General features: G+C 55.3%; 1 protein-coding gene across 3 annotated transcripts in view; it reads right to left on the bottom strand.

Annotated features, from left to right (window-relative positions):
* The window catches only part of ARHGAP8 (Rho GTPase activating protein 8), a 51,159-nt gene that overhangs the window by 23,238 nt on the left and 13,728 nt on the right, over positions 1-14,193 (bottom strand). For all 3 annotated transcript variants that reach the window (XM_047786015.1, XM_047786016.1, XM_047786014.1), the window contains 4 exons: positions 12,837-12,952; positions 12,264-12,383; positions 9,660-9,803; positions 2,179-2,266 (listed from right to left, as the gene is read on the bottom strand). In XM_047786015.1, the coding sequence (XP_047641971.1) occupies positions 2,179-2,266; positions 9,660-9,803; positions 12,264-12,366 (335 nt within the window). In that variant the 5' untranslated portion in view covers positions 12,367-12,383; positions 12,837-12,952. Of the gene's footprint in view, positions 1-2,178; positions 2,267-9,659; positions 9,804-12,263; positions 12,384-12,836; positions 12,953-14,193 lie in introns of those variants that run through there.

Here is a 14,193-nt window from a genome sequence, read left to right on the forward strand (position 1 = left end):
GTAGAGCACGTTCGAGTCAATTAGAAAAAGGCGCTTCTTCCTCCAGGCAGACACCTGCCACCACTGGGTGAGAAGAGCGGCAGCCAAAAGGCAGCTCTTCATAGCAAGGCTCTTGTGCAGTGAGCAACCTGCACAACTGTCTACAGAAGCCATGCCGACCACTTCCCCCAGGTAAAGTGTTCTGAGGCAGTTCTGCGACAGGAACACAATGTACCCACTGTTATCAGAGGTCCTTTTGTGGGCGGGGATTGAGGTGAAATTCGTAGCACGAACCGTCTTAAAGTGAACAATTGAGTGATGTTTAGTGCATCACCACGTTGTGCCATCACGCCCTCCATTCCATTCCAAAACCTTCCCAGCACCCCCAAAGAAAGCCCACAGCCACTGAGCAGTCATTCGTCCTTCTTCTGCCCCCTACCCCTAGCCACCACCGACCTATAGGGGGTAACCTCATCTTTCTAAGAAAACAAATCCAGAACTCACTCCTGCCTGTCAGTGGTTCCCTCAGAGTACGCGGAGCCCCAGGTCACAGATCATTCGATGCCACAGAATGAAGAAGCCGGTGAGAGACTGCACCTCATCTCAGAGGACCACAGGATGCGAGCTCTCAGGGATCCTACACCCTCTCTCCCCGGGGTCCCCGTAACCAAGGAACAGAGAGTGGCATCAGCTCCTCAGGGAGGCCAGCACCTCCTGGGGACCAACTCGCTGTCCGGGGTAACCTGCCGCCGCCGCCGGGGATGCTGGCTGCCTGTGAATTCCACAGCAGACCCCACCCCTTGGCCATAGAACTGGCTGAAGACTCTGGGCGCCGGCTCCTGCAAGGTTCTGGCCATTGCCCTTGTATCTCCAGCAGCTGCTGAAAGATTCTTGAACAAATGAGGTTGGATGCCTGAGTCAGGGGATTTTCATGAAACAACCAGCCCCAGGGCTTCCAGGTGCTTCTATGAGCCAACTGCGCCTTTGTTCATTTCAAGTTGCCGGCTCCAGGCCACAGCCGCTCTGGCACCACCAAGAGGGAAGCGGATCTGGACCCCACCGTGGTGTGTGAGCCATCCCAGCAGTGAGCGGGTCCGTCCCAGACCAGCCTTTGTTCCTCTCTGTCCCTCACGAGGGGACACCAACATGGCCAGGGTTGGCCAGACGGGCCAGGCTTTGGCCCTGGGGGTGAAACGCAATCAGAAGTCATCAGAAAGCAGAGCCCAAGGCCTGGGGCACCCACATCAGCCCCACGGGGCAAGAAATGCCTTCAACGTGGGGCTCAAGGTCGAGGCACAGAGGTCTTCTGGCCCACGGCAGGTCACCTGGGTGGGGACGTGACCCCCCTGCATGACCTCCTGGGCAGGAGGACACTCAGCTTGGAACAGAGGCCTCGGTGGGGAGCGGAACAGAAGTCACCCTGCCCAGACCGAGCTTCTCACCAGACCCATGGTCACCTGCTCACCCAGGCCAGTCAGGACCTGCAGTGAGGCCTCTGTGGGCTCTCCTGGCACCAGCCCTCACGATGCTCTCGGGATCCGGCCAGGCAGGGGCGCTGGAAGCAGCATGGCCACACATGGAGCAGCCAGACTGAGCCTCGAGAGGCAGGAGGAGGAGGGGTGATGGCGGCCAAGGCCAAAGGCAGGAAACTAAGCACACGCAGAGGTGGCCTGTGTGGCTTTGAGAGGGAGGCAGGGAGGCCAGAAGGGAGGGAGGTGGGAGGCCTAAAAGGGCCCTAAGTCCAGAGCTCAAGACTGTGGACCAGGAGTTCCCTGGTGGCTCAGCAGGATAAGGATCCAATGTTCTCACTGCAGCGGCAGAGGTGCCTGCTGTGGCGCCGGTTCAAACCCTGGCCTGGGACATTCCACATGATGCAGGCACGACCAACAGCAAAGGCTGCTGAAAGGCTGTGGGCCTAAAGCCACGCTGGGCTGGAGACGCCATCAGCCCTGCGGGTAGAGCTGGTGACCTGGCAGCTGATGTGACATTCACCTGGGGACCCGCTAGTCAATCCATTACCTTAGCACCTTGAATGCCATTCTGCGCAGAGCAGGATGGAGAGGCACATGCACGGGGAGTCACACACACGCACGCACACACACACACACACACACACGCACACGGGGAGGGTGGCCCACAGAGGGAGGGATGCGCACGGGGAGGGGGGGCTGCGTGGTGGGGGTGCTGGATGGGACTTACTCCAGCAGCCGCCTGTGGTTGAGCTCGTGGGACGGAGGCATCCGGCAGCAGCTGAACGTGACGACTCGTCTTCCAAGGTGGTCCTCCCCTGGGGGGCAGATGGGCGTGAACCCTGGTCACGATGCCAACACCCTCGGCCGCCTTCTCCCGCCCGGGCTGAGAGGCACAGGCGGCCGGGGAGAGGCGGAGGCAGCACCTGCCGGGTGGGCACCCACTACCTGGCACTCTGTACCTGAGCCAAGGTCGCCTTCACCACCACCGGCAGCCCGGGGGCTCACGCTTGCTACCCGTGCCTGTGGCTCAAACCATGCCCAAAAATCGTTTACCGATTGACAGAGCACAGATTATAGGAGGCTTTTCGGGATCCTGAAGAGCTAGAGGGTGCCCCTCCCCAGGTGTATGTGAGTCTGAACTCACTTCAACTCACTGTAAACAAGTACTTAACTACTGTTTTCAGACATTTACTTAAAACAAGAATGAGGGAGCTCCCTGGTGGCTCAGTGGGTTAAGAATCCAGCATTGTCACTGTTGTGGCTGAGGTTTGATCCGTGGCCTGAGAACTTCCACATGCTGCGGGAGGGGCCAAAAAAAAGAGAGAGAGAGAGAAAGAGGATGACAGAAAGCGTCCCCCCCCAACCCAGGCCCCTGGACCCTGGCCCAGCTCTAAAAGGCAATGAGTCGAGACCGCACACTCGTGCACACACTCACACACGCAGACACGCACACACCACGTCCCCACCCGCCCCCCTAGGCCAGGACAATGTGTTATTTCGGTCATGTCCGCGTCTCCCAGGAGCCGGCAAGCCAGTCTGGCATTCAGAATTTGCAGGACATTTGTTTCCAAACACAGCGGCCTTTTCACAGGTTCCTTGAGAATTCTGCTCATGGTGTCTGTTTGGTGAGAAAGCTCCTGGTCTAAGGCCTGCCCTGGAACCCGTTTCTCTGCTTGTCTTGCCAGGTGGGCACGTTTCGGACACAAAACCTTCTCTGGCTATGCCGGGACGTACAAAGAATTTTCCAAATGCTGTTTGCACCGTCTCGGAAGCCAGGGCTCGGTGGCTCACCTGAGCCTGTGCTCACCTGCGAGTGGGAGGGAAAAGGCCAGCTTTGCTCCTGGAGAAGTGAATTGTTTGTGTGGCTACCAAGGAATTAAATGCCTCTGGGGTTGAAAGAGAAGGTCAACATCCCCGGTGAAAGGTCAGGACTCAAGGCGCATTAGCATCGGAATGAGACCCACGGAAGCAATTTGGTGAACGGAAGATCCGGCCCCCACACGCTCGTTCACAGCTCGCTGAAGGCTCACTGTGTGCTCAGCACATGCAGCCTGCACCCGCCCACCATCCTGCTGGGCCAGGGGCCAGGCACCACCGTGGCTGAGAAGCAGGACGCAGGGGCTCCACACCTGACGGTGTGAGATGGGCAGGGACAGAGCAGCTCAGTGCCCAAGGGACACCGGGGACTTGGGAGGCGTGGAGAGCTTCATGGAGGGGGGAGGCCAGGATGCTGCCACCAGAGAGGGCAGCACGGCCACCCTAGGGTCCAGAGTGGTCAGGGGGCAATTCTTGACCAGCAGGCTCATGTCAGGTTCCCAGAAAACCTGGGGAACCTGGGTCCCAGCATGAGACGCAAGCTGAGGACACAGCCAGGCTTCCCAAGAGGCCAGCGCCCTCCCCACACGCTCGGCCCCGCTCGCCTCCCAGCACAGCTTCCGGGTTTGCCAATGGTGGGGGTCACACGGCCTGTCCCTGCACCTCTGACCCCATGCTGCCCAGGGGCCCTGTGCTCCTGCCCAGAGGGTTGAGGGGGTGTGGAGACAAATCGCCAGAACAAGGGTCAGGATGCTGAAGTCCCCCCTGAGGCGTCTGGACTCAGCCACGTGGGGGAGGACGGGCACTGAGCCGTCCGGGAGCCCCTCCAGCCCTGCTTCTGCCAACAACAGAAGGCGCACCCCCCCTCCTCGACCGACAGAGCGCAGGACAGACGGCAGGCTCCTAGGCAGAGACTCGGAGATGGGATGGAGCCCCGGCTCTGCGGCCACGAGCCTCTTGTCCACAAAAAGCACTGACACCATTGGATAAACACTTAGGAGACGCACGGTCTGCAGGGCCCGTCCACTTGCACAAGGCTGAGCTGGGAAGGTCAGCCACCTGTGAGGGCTTTTTACTCCCGCAACGGCGAAAGCGTAAAGAAGGGCATTTTTTTTGGGGGGGGGCCTTTCGTCCTTTTAGGGCTGCACCCGCGGCATACAGAGGTTCTCAGGCTAGGGGTCTAATTGGAGCTACAGCTTCCAGTCTACACCACAGCCACTACAACGCCAGATCCAAGCCACATCTGCAACCTACACCACAGCTCATGGCAACGCCGGATCCCCAACCCACGGAGCAAAGCCAGGGATCGAACCTGCAACTTCATGGTTCCTAGTCGGATTCATTAACCACTGAGCCACGACGGGAACTCCTGTATCCACAGATTTCTAAATATCCTGCCGAACTAACCACAGGCTCATTAGGATTTGACGAACTGCTATGAACTAAAAATAGGTGTGACACCGGGTAAACCGAGTTTTCCACACCTATTCTCTCTACAGCTGATGCGTTTGAAAATCTCCATAGCAAGTGAAAAAGGAGAAAGAAGAAGGGCTGGGGCTGGGGGCTCAGCCCACAGAGTTGGAACCCCTTCCCTGAGCAGCAGCAGGGCAGGGCAGGGCTGGGCCGGCCTCTTTGCCCATCTGCGACAGGCAGGTAACAGAGCTGACTTTAGGGGGTACAGGAGAGTCTAAACCAACAGCTGGAATAAAGTCTTGCCGAGCTGGCACACAGCAGGTGCTCAATAAATGTGACCTGTCACCACGTGCCTGGCAGGATGGGGGTGCTTCCTGGTGGGCTGCTTCATTTGCAGGGGAGGAAAGTGAGGCCAGAGAGGTCAAGTGAGTGTCACAGCTGGCCCACACCCCCAGCCGCTGACTCCAAGGGCGGCGGCACCCCCAGCCCGGCCGTGTCCCCCACGTCCCCAGCAGGGAGGCCTTCTGTGTCCTTGCAGCCACCGGGGTCCAGGCCTCCTCTGCAGCTGTGAGGAATCCCCGGGACCCCAGGCAGCTGGCCAGCTTATGAAGCCGTCACTGGGCATCTGCGTTGACGCCATCCGTCATTATGAGTGACTGCCTCTGGCTGCTCTCCGGCACACAGGCCAGCGTATGGAAAACGGGCTTCAAAATGATATAATATGAGAAGAAATGAGAACTGTCAATAAAATGCAAATTCTACAAGGCTTCGGTTTAATTCATGACCCCTTGCTCGCCCCTCGCTGTGTTTACAGCACATCGCTCACTGTCTCCGAGACGGGAGAAGCCCCGTTTATGAATAAATACATGGTTCCCCGAGCCGAGACCCCATGATACACCTGCCATGATCCATCATGGCCCGGAGAGTGAAGGGCGATTAAGATGTGCCATGAAGCCAGTGTCCTTGGGACCGAGGCCAGAGGCTGACTGTTTGGGTTTTGGGTTTTAGGTTGCTAACCTTTTTTTTTTTTTTTTTTTTTTGCAGAAGTGAATGATCTGAAGACTCATGTTGTCTGCATCCTGCAGGAAAGCCCTGCTGGAGTCTGAGCGGGTGGCGAGGAAGGTTCTGGACGTGGGGGGCGATTTGTCACCCAGCAGGACCAGGTCCGGCTTTTCTCTGCCGCCCGCCTCTGAGAGGACACCTCAGATCCGCCTCCTCTGATCCTCGGGCAGGACCTGCCCTCTGCCCGCCCACCCACCCTGCTTTCCAACATCTGGTCTCGCCTCTGAGCGCGCAGCCCCAGACCCAGGCCGGAGCTTCAGGAGACCACCACGCCTTAAAATATTTAAATCAGGAGTTCCCGTCGTGGCGCAGTGGTTAACGAATCCGACTAGGAACCATGAGGTTGCGGGTTCGGTCCCTGCCCTTGCTCAGTGGGTGAACGATCCGGCGTTGCCGTGAGCTGTGGTGTAGGTTGCAGACGCGGCTCGGATCCCGCGTTGCTGTGGCTCTGGCGTAGGCCGGTGGCTACAGCTCTGATTCAACCCCTAGCCTGGGAACCTCCATATGCCGCGGTAGCGGCCCAAGAAATAGCAACAACAACAAAAAAGACAAATAAATAAATAAATAAATAAATATTTAAATCAGCTTCGAATCGGTTGTTTTGTACAGAACGCTATCTTCAGAGTTAAAATTCGACAAAGCTCCCATTCGACCAAATATCTATATTCTCTCAAGATGAGAGATTGCTCAGCATTATTTTTGAAAAGATTCTTTGTTTCTGGCCGTGAATCCAAAGACTGCTGCCGAGCCACGATCCCCCACAGAGACTGTGGCAGGAGGGACACAGCTCAGGGGTTCAACTGTGATCGCTTCATGCACAGCCTGCAGGTGGAGTCTGAGCACAGGCCTGAGACAGCCCCGGTCCCCTAACAGCACTGAAGGACCCCCAGTAAACCGCAGGGACCCGGGGGAGTTCCCGTCGTGCCTCAGTGGTAATGCACCCAACTAGTTATCCACGAGGACATAGGTTCAATCCCTGGCCTCGATTGGTGGTGTAGGTTGCAGATGTGACTCGGATCCCACGTTGCTGTGGCTGTGACGTAGGCTGGCAGCTGCAGCTCCAATTTGATCCCTAGCCTGGGAACTTTCCTATGCCTCAGGTGTGGCCCTTAAAAGCCAAAAAAACGAAAACAAAACCCCTCAGGGACCTGACAACACCTGGTCCCCTAGATGGGGGAAGGAACCCAGCCCCAGACCCCAGACCCCCAGCGCAGCAAAAGACCAGGCACAGAGAAGAAGAGCCAGCCCGAGTCACTGCTCAGAGACCCCGAGCTCTCAATTCCACTTTTCCTTCTGCACCCCGGAAGCCCCCCATCTGCAGGGAGGTCTCAGCTGGTGGTCCTAGAACATTGTAACCTCCCAGATCCATCCCTTCCTCTCTGTGCCTGAGCTCAGACCACCATCCCAGCCCCTACAGGTCCCCGGCTGCCCGCCATCAGCATCCTCCACTTGGCGGCCAGAAGGATGGTTCTAAATCAGACCCAATGACACTGATCTCATTCAAGGTTCTCTGATGCCGTCGTGACCAAATAAAAACTCTCCAGTGTGGCCTGCGAGGTGTGGAAAACGTGGCACCTGCTCTTCAGCCCCCTCGCAATCAAAGTCAAAAAGACCCAATGAAAAGCTGTTTCTAAGAGATGCACTTCCTGTGTGGAGACCAAGACAGGCTGAAAGGAAAGGATGCAGAAGCCAGGGGTGCTGCGGCGCCTATTTTAACACCAGACAAATCATGCAAGAAGGGAGCCTCTCCCATGTAAGGAAGGCCACTCCACAGGGACAAAAAGGTCAGCACATCAAAAAGACATGACAAGGCATTCCCATCGTGGCTCAGTGGTTAGCAATTCCAACTAGGAACCATGAAGTTGCAGGTTCGATCCCTGGCCTTGCTCAGTGGGTTAAGGATCCGGCATTGCCGTGAGCTGTGGTATAAGTTGCAGACGTGGCTCAGATCCCACGTTGCTGTGGCTCTGGTATAGGCCGGTGGCTACAGCTCTGATTCAACCCCAGCCTGGGAGCCTCCATCTGCAGCGGGAGTGGCTCAAGAAATGGCGAAAAGCCAAAAAGCCAAAAAAAAAAAAAGAGAGAAGACATGACGATACAAACTGTATATGCCCCTAAAACAAAGCATCAAATCAGAACAAGGAGTTCCCTGGTGGCCTAGTGGTTAGGAATCTGACATTGTCAAGCAGCAGCTCAGGTCACTGATGTGGCACAGGTTCAGTCCCTGGCCTGGGAATTTCTGTATGCTACAGGTGCAGCCTATATATATATATATATATATATATATATATATATATATATAAACAAGCAAACAAAATATATACATTAACAAAATATAATAATACATGCTATTATTAAATATATTACATTATATAGAATATATTGTATTGTATCATATGTATTAATACTATTAATTATTAAATATTTATTACTATAATACCTATTGTGTTTGTTCATATTTGTTAATATAATGAATATCATATTTATTATATACACTGTTAATATATACTAATAAAAGTGGACAGAACCAAAGGGAAAAATAAACAAATCCCAGTCACGGGAGCTCTGACTATTCCTTCCATAGCTGATGGAAACAGGCGCAAAAGTGGCTAAGGTGGTGGACGATCTGGACACTACCAACCAGCCGACCCAACTGAACTTTGGAGCCCCCATCCATTCTCTTCAAGGGCACAGGTGCATGTGCCTGGAGGGTCTCCCCAGTGGCTCCCCAGCTTTCTGGTCTCAGAGCCCATTAACGCTCTTAAAAACGACTGGGGACCTCGAGGAAGCGCTCTTCAATTAAAACAAACGGTGGCTCCAATTCGATCCCTAGCCTGGGAACTTTCATCATGCCTCGGGTGTGGCCCTAAAGAGCCAAAAAAACAAAAACAGACATTTAGAAACCTAAAATGAAATTTGAAAATACTTATTCATTCATTAAATAAAAATCTATTGCATATTAATATAATGTGTGGGTTTTTTTTGCCTTTTTTTTTTTAGGGCCGCACCCGCAGCACATGGGGGTTCCCAGGTTAGGGGTCAAATCAAAGCTACAGTGGCCAGCCTACACCACAGCCAGAGCAACGTCAGATCCGAGCCCTGTCTGTGACCTACACCACAGCTCATGGCAATGCTGGGCTCTCAATCCACTGAGTGAAGCCAGGGATGGAACCTGCAACCTCATGGTTCCTAGTTAGATATGTTTCTGCTGTGCCATGACGGGAACTCCAATGTAATGTATTTTTTATGTCTTATGAAAAAGAACTATATTTCCTGTAGTCCTTTTCTTTTTTAATGGCTGCACCCACGGTATGTGAAAGTTCCAGCGCCAGGGACTGAATCCAAGCCACAACTTCGACCTGCACCACAGCTGCGACAACGCCAGGTCCTTTAACCCGCTGTGCCAAGCCAGGGATCGAACCTGCATCTCCGCAGCGACCTAAGCCACGGCAGCAGACTCTTAACCCAGTGTGCCACAGCAGGACCTCCTCCCGCCTTCCTTTGTGGGCATCTAATCTGTGGGTGCATGTCCCCCTCATCCAGTCCTGCATCCCTCTCTACCGAAACCCTAAGCCACAGGAGTCACAACCCCAGGTCCTTAATCACGAGGCCACCAGGGAACTTGTTTGTTGCTATTGATGAAATGTAGCATAACGGTGTCCTTGCTTAATAAAGCAACCCATTTAATTCTGGCCTCCCACTCTTTACACAGTGGCAAGATGCTGCCCAGTGGCTTCCCAGAGCCCCCGGGCGATGCTCAGACAGCTGTGTCTTTTGTGTTTTCAAAACTCTGGCAGGTACTTTTGTTCTTGTGTGGTTTGCACGCCATAGGCACAGCTAAGCCAGAGCGAGGCAGCCCTGACACGCCGTCGCATGTCATAGGGCCCACAGGAAGGGGATCACCCAGCTGGAACTCACCTGCCACCTGCAAGATGCCGTGTCTGGCCACATCGTAGAAGGGGTGATTCATGCTCAGAGCAGGGTCCGGGCCAGCCGAGGGTGCCACCAAGGGCCTTCTCACTGTGCCCAGGGCAGCAGCCGCCTCCTCATCTCTCTGCAGTTCTACGGCAGAGGATTAGCAGAATCAGCTGTATTCCCGGAGGAGAGGGAGGGAGGGAGGGAGGCTGCTGAAGTCTTTGTAGGACAGGCACCTTGCCTTAGCTGTGCCCCCACGTGGGACGAAGGTAACAGCTGAGGTGAGAGCCAATTATCCAGGCGGGACCAGTGTCATCACAAGTGTCTTTACACGTCGGAGGCAGGAGGGTCAGAGGCAGAGGAGACGTGAGGACAGAAGCTGAAAGGCCAGCGGGAGGACGCTGGGATGTTGGGCCACTGGGTGTGGGACGGGCCACGGGCTGGGGGAAAGGCCAGGGAACAGATTCTCCCCTGGAGCCCAAGAGGGAGTATGGACCCAGCCGGTGAAGTGCGTTTTGGACCGTGCTGTGTTCTTTTGGGGTTTTGTTTTTCCTTTTTAGGGCCACACCCATGGCATATGGAAGTCCCTGCGCTAGGGGTAGAATTGGAGCTGCAGCTGCTGACCTATGACACAGCCACAGCAACGCCTGATCCAAGGCGCCTCTGTGACCTACACCGAGGCTCTTGGCAATGCCAGATCCTTCATCCGCTGAGTGAGGCCAGGGATCGAACCCGCATCCTCATGGACCACGGACACTATGTCGGGTTCTTAACTTGCTGAGCCACAATGGGGATTCTAGACAATGCTTTTTGAAGCCACTAACTCGGTGGGACTTTATACAGCAGCCCCAGGGAACACATGAGGTCTGTCCTCCAGGGCTGGCCTTTGGTGGCATCAGGAAACAGACCACGGAGAAATGCCAGGCATCAGGGCCAATGCCAGTGGAGGATGGGGCCTTGTGAGGGGGACGCAGAGTTGGGGGAGCGTGTCAAGTCTGAGTAAGCAGGTGACATCGGAGCAAAGTGTGGAGGAGGGGGTGGAGGGGGCTGCGCTGGGCTCTGCTGGAAGGGAAATGCAGGTGGAAGGACCTGTGCGCAAAGGTGACTCAGGTTCGAACCCTGGCCTCGCTCAGCAGGTTAAGGATCCAGTGTTGCTCTGAGCTGTGGTGTAGGTCACAGACATGGCTCGGATCCCATGTTGCTGTGGCTGTGGCGTAAGCCAGCAGTTATAGCTCCAAATTGACCCCTAGCCTGGAAACCTCCACATGCCTACAAACACACACAAAAAAAGAACCTGACATAGTGTCTGTGAGGATGTGGGTTCAATCCCTGGCCTCCCTCAGTGGGTTTGGGCTCCAGCGTTGCTGCAAGCTGTGGTATAATTCTCAAAGGCAGCTCAGATCCTGCATGGCTGTGGCTGTGGTGTAGGCCGGCAACTGTAGCTCCAATTCGACTCCTAGCCTAGAAACCTCCATATGCTGCAGGTGCAGTCCTAAAAAGAAAAAAATAAATAAACAAACAAATAAATAAGCTACCAAGATATATTGTGCAGCGCAGGGAATAGAGCCACTATTTTAGAATAACTTTACATAGAGTATAATCTATTAAAATATTGACTCACTGATACAATACTATCAATCAACCATACTTCAATTAAAAGAAAAGAATAAACTGCTACAGCACTCGGGGCACCACCGTAAGGAATGACCCCTGGACCGTCTTAAGGAGGCGGAGGAGGAAGGAGACAGGGCGCCCTTCCTGGCACAGGTCGGTCTGCGTCTCAGAGCTACTTCTAGCCCCTAAACTCGGCATCACCGCCACGCTACCAAATCCGCTGGACCGAGAAGGAACTTCAACCTGCTGTGTGCCTGGAGCAGTGAGGAGCGGACACCAGTGGGCAAAACCACAGGTTCCCGGGAGCAGGTCAAGCAGCCAAAGCGACACCCAGGGCTTCCTGCACCCGGGTAGGAAACGCTGGCGCCGATGCAGGCGGAAAAGCGTTATTTGCGGCTCCAGGTCTTCGGCAGGTTCCTAAGATCTGCCCTGGCTACTGCAAACTGCGAGGAGAAATCTGCCCTCCAGGGAAATGAGCAAAACAGCCTGGCCCCACGCAGCCATAGTACCAGCCCTCACTCACCCATGTACAGACGTGATCTTAACCGAGTCTAAGAGGGGACGCCGTGAAGGGGGTCTCCCTGACCTCCTATCCTGGCCCCTGTCACCAGGCACCCTCAGGCGTGTTTTCCAGCCACTTTCAGTTTGCTCGACTGTGAAATGGGGGTACAGAACCTGGCACTCTGGAGGGCAGCAATAGGCAGTGAATGATACCTCTCCATGTGGGCCTCACAACCCAGGAAGGGGGGGCTCACCATCCACGGGGGCTCATCTGAATCTGCGTAAAACAGCTCTGGAAAGACTAAAGTCCCTGATGCTTCGCTGGGGTGGGGGTGGGGGACCCAGGATGGGCGGAAGGACGAAGGACTGAGCACTTGTTAGAGGGTTAGGTTTTTTTAAGCCATCTAAGTATTTTCCCTGTTAAAAAAACAAATAAATGTGCATCGGTGCTGTCCTTCTCCCGGGATGAGACTGGAAAGGGACATAGTTTACCTATTTCGGCCAGCTCCTCCAAGGCCAGCCCGGACACACTCTGCTGGGGGGCAGGACGGCCCGGGCGCAGGGTCCGGATGTCAGCTCCCGAGGATCCGGGCATGGGCTCTCTCTGATGCCCTGGGGAGAAGCACACGGAAGCCGGGGACATTTAACACACGTGCACCGGGCTTGAGGAACAAAGGACAGCCTGTCATGCGGCCCCCCTTGATCAGAAGAAAAGCACCTCGGACCCCCTGTGTGTTCGACCTGCCCAGCCCCGCCCCCCGCTCGTGGGAGAATCGCCCTCCAGGTACGACTCGCGGTCCCTGGAGCCGGAGCCCTGGATGCAGCATCCACGGCATGTGTGGGCCCCTGTGTGTCACCTCCTCCTCTGCCGGCCCTGCCCACACACGGGGGCACCTGGACTGGGCTCCCCCTCACCCACCAGCCCCAGGTCCCGGGAGAGCCGGGTGGAAGGAGGTGGTCAGGGGGCACGTGGAAAGGGGACACGCTTCCAGGGCCCTCGCACTTCAAGGACAGCCTTGTTCGTTTATTCCTGCCTCGCCGCCCCCCTCAGCAGTCTGCACTCACTGGTCCCACTTTGCGGAGGGGTAGCTGAGGCCAGCGACGATGAATCAGAGCTGGTCACGGCCGCACAGCGAGAGTTACCACCTGGTTGTTCTGTACTCAGGAGGCTGCTTCAAAACCTGCAGAAATCGTTACACACAACTCCCTGTTGGTATCCCAACAGCGGAGTATTATTCGTCATCACATCGAATGAAGGGAGTTCCCGTCGTGGCGCAGTGGTCAACGAATCCAACGAGGGACCATGAGGTTTCGGGTTCGATCCCTGGCCTCGCTCAGTGGGTTAAGGATCCGGCGTTGCCATGAGCTGTGGTGTAGGTCGCAGATGCGGCTCAGATCCCGTGTTGCTGTGGCTCTGGCGTGGGCTGGTGGCTGCAGCTCCGATTCGACCCCTAGCCTGGGAACCTCCATATGCCGTGGGAGCAGCCCAAGAAATGGCAAAAAGACAAAAAAAAAAAAAAAAATCGAATGAAGGAGTTCCCGTTATGGTGCAGCAGAAACGAATCCAACTAGGAAACATGAGGTTGCAGGTTCCATCCCTGGCCTCGCTCAGTAGGTTAAGGATCTAGCGTTGCTGTGAGCTGTGGTGTAGGTTCCAGACGCAGCTTGGATCCTTCATTGCTGCAGCTGTGGTGTAGACCAGCAGCTGTCGCTCCGATTCAACCCCTAGCCTGGGAACCTCCATGTGCCACGGGTGTGGCCCTAAAAAAGAAAAAAAAAAGAGAGAATGAAGCACTCCCACCTGGAAGAACCGGAAAATACTATGCCAAGTGAAAGAAGCCAGAAGTCCCCGGCCAGGGATCAATCTGCAGCCACGACAGGGACAACGCCCGGTCCTCAACCCACTGAGCCACAAGGGCATTCCCAGCATGGGCTCTTTTTGAGGTGAAGAAACTGTCCTAAAATCGACTGGGGTGATGGAAATCTGGCTTCTAGAGCAGCAATGAAAGCATCTGTTGTTTGTTTGGGCTGTACCCACCGCCTGTGGAGGTTCCCGGGCTGAGCCGCAACACCAGATCCTTAACCCACTGAGCCAGCCGGGGATCGAGCCCGCGCCCTGAGCCACTGCAGTCAGACTCCCAAGCCACTGTGCCACAGTGGGAACTCCGAGCAGTGAAAACACCTCTGGGACGACTGAGGAAATCTGAACGTGCCCTGAACGGTTGATGATATTAAAGGAATTACGGCTAATTGTCTTAGATCTGAGAAAGGTACCAGGTTATCCAGGAGAATGTCTTTCCCCTCAGATGCTGAAACAGCCAGCAGGGAAGAGCGGGGAGTCTGCCACTTAGCTGCCAAGAGCTCAGCTAAGAGGGAGACAGAGACCAAGAAAGCCCATGGGGAATAGGACCAATTTCCAAAT

The sequence above is a fragment of the Phacochoerus africanus genome, chromosome 7, assembly GCF_016906955.1.
Source record: "Phacochoerus africanus isolate WHEZ1 chromosome 7, ROS_Pafr_v1, whole genome shotgun sequence".
Classification (NCBI taxonomy): domain Eukaryota; kingdom Metazoa; phylum Chordata; class Mammalia; order Artiodactyla; family Suidae; genus Phacochoerus; species Phacochoerus africanus.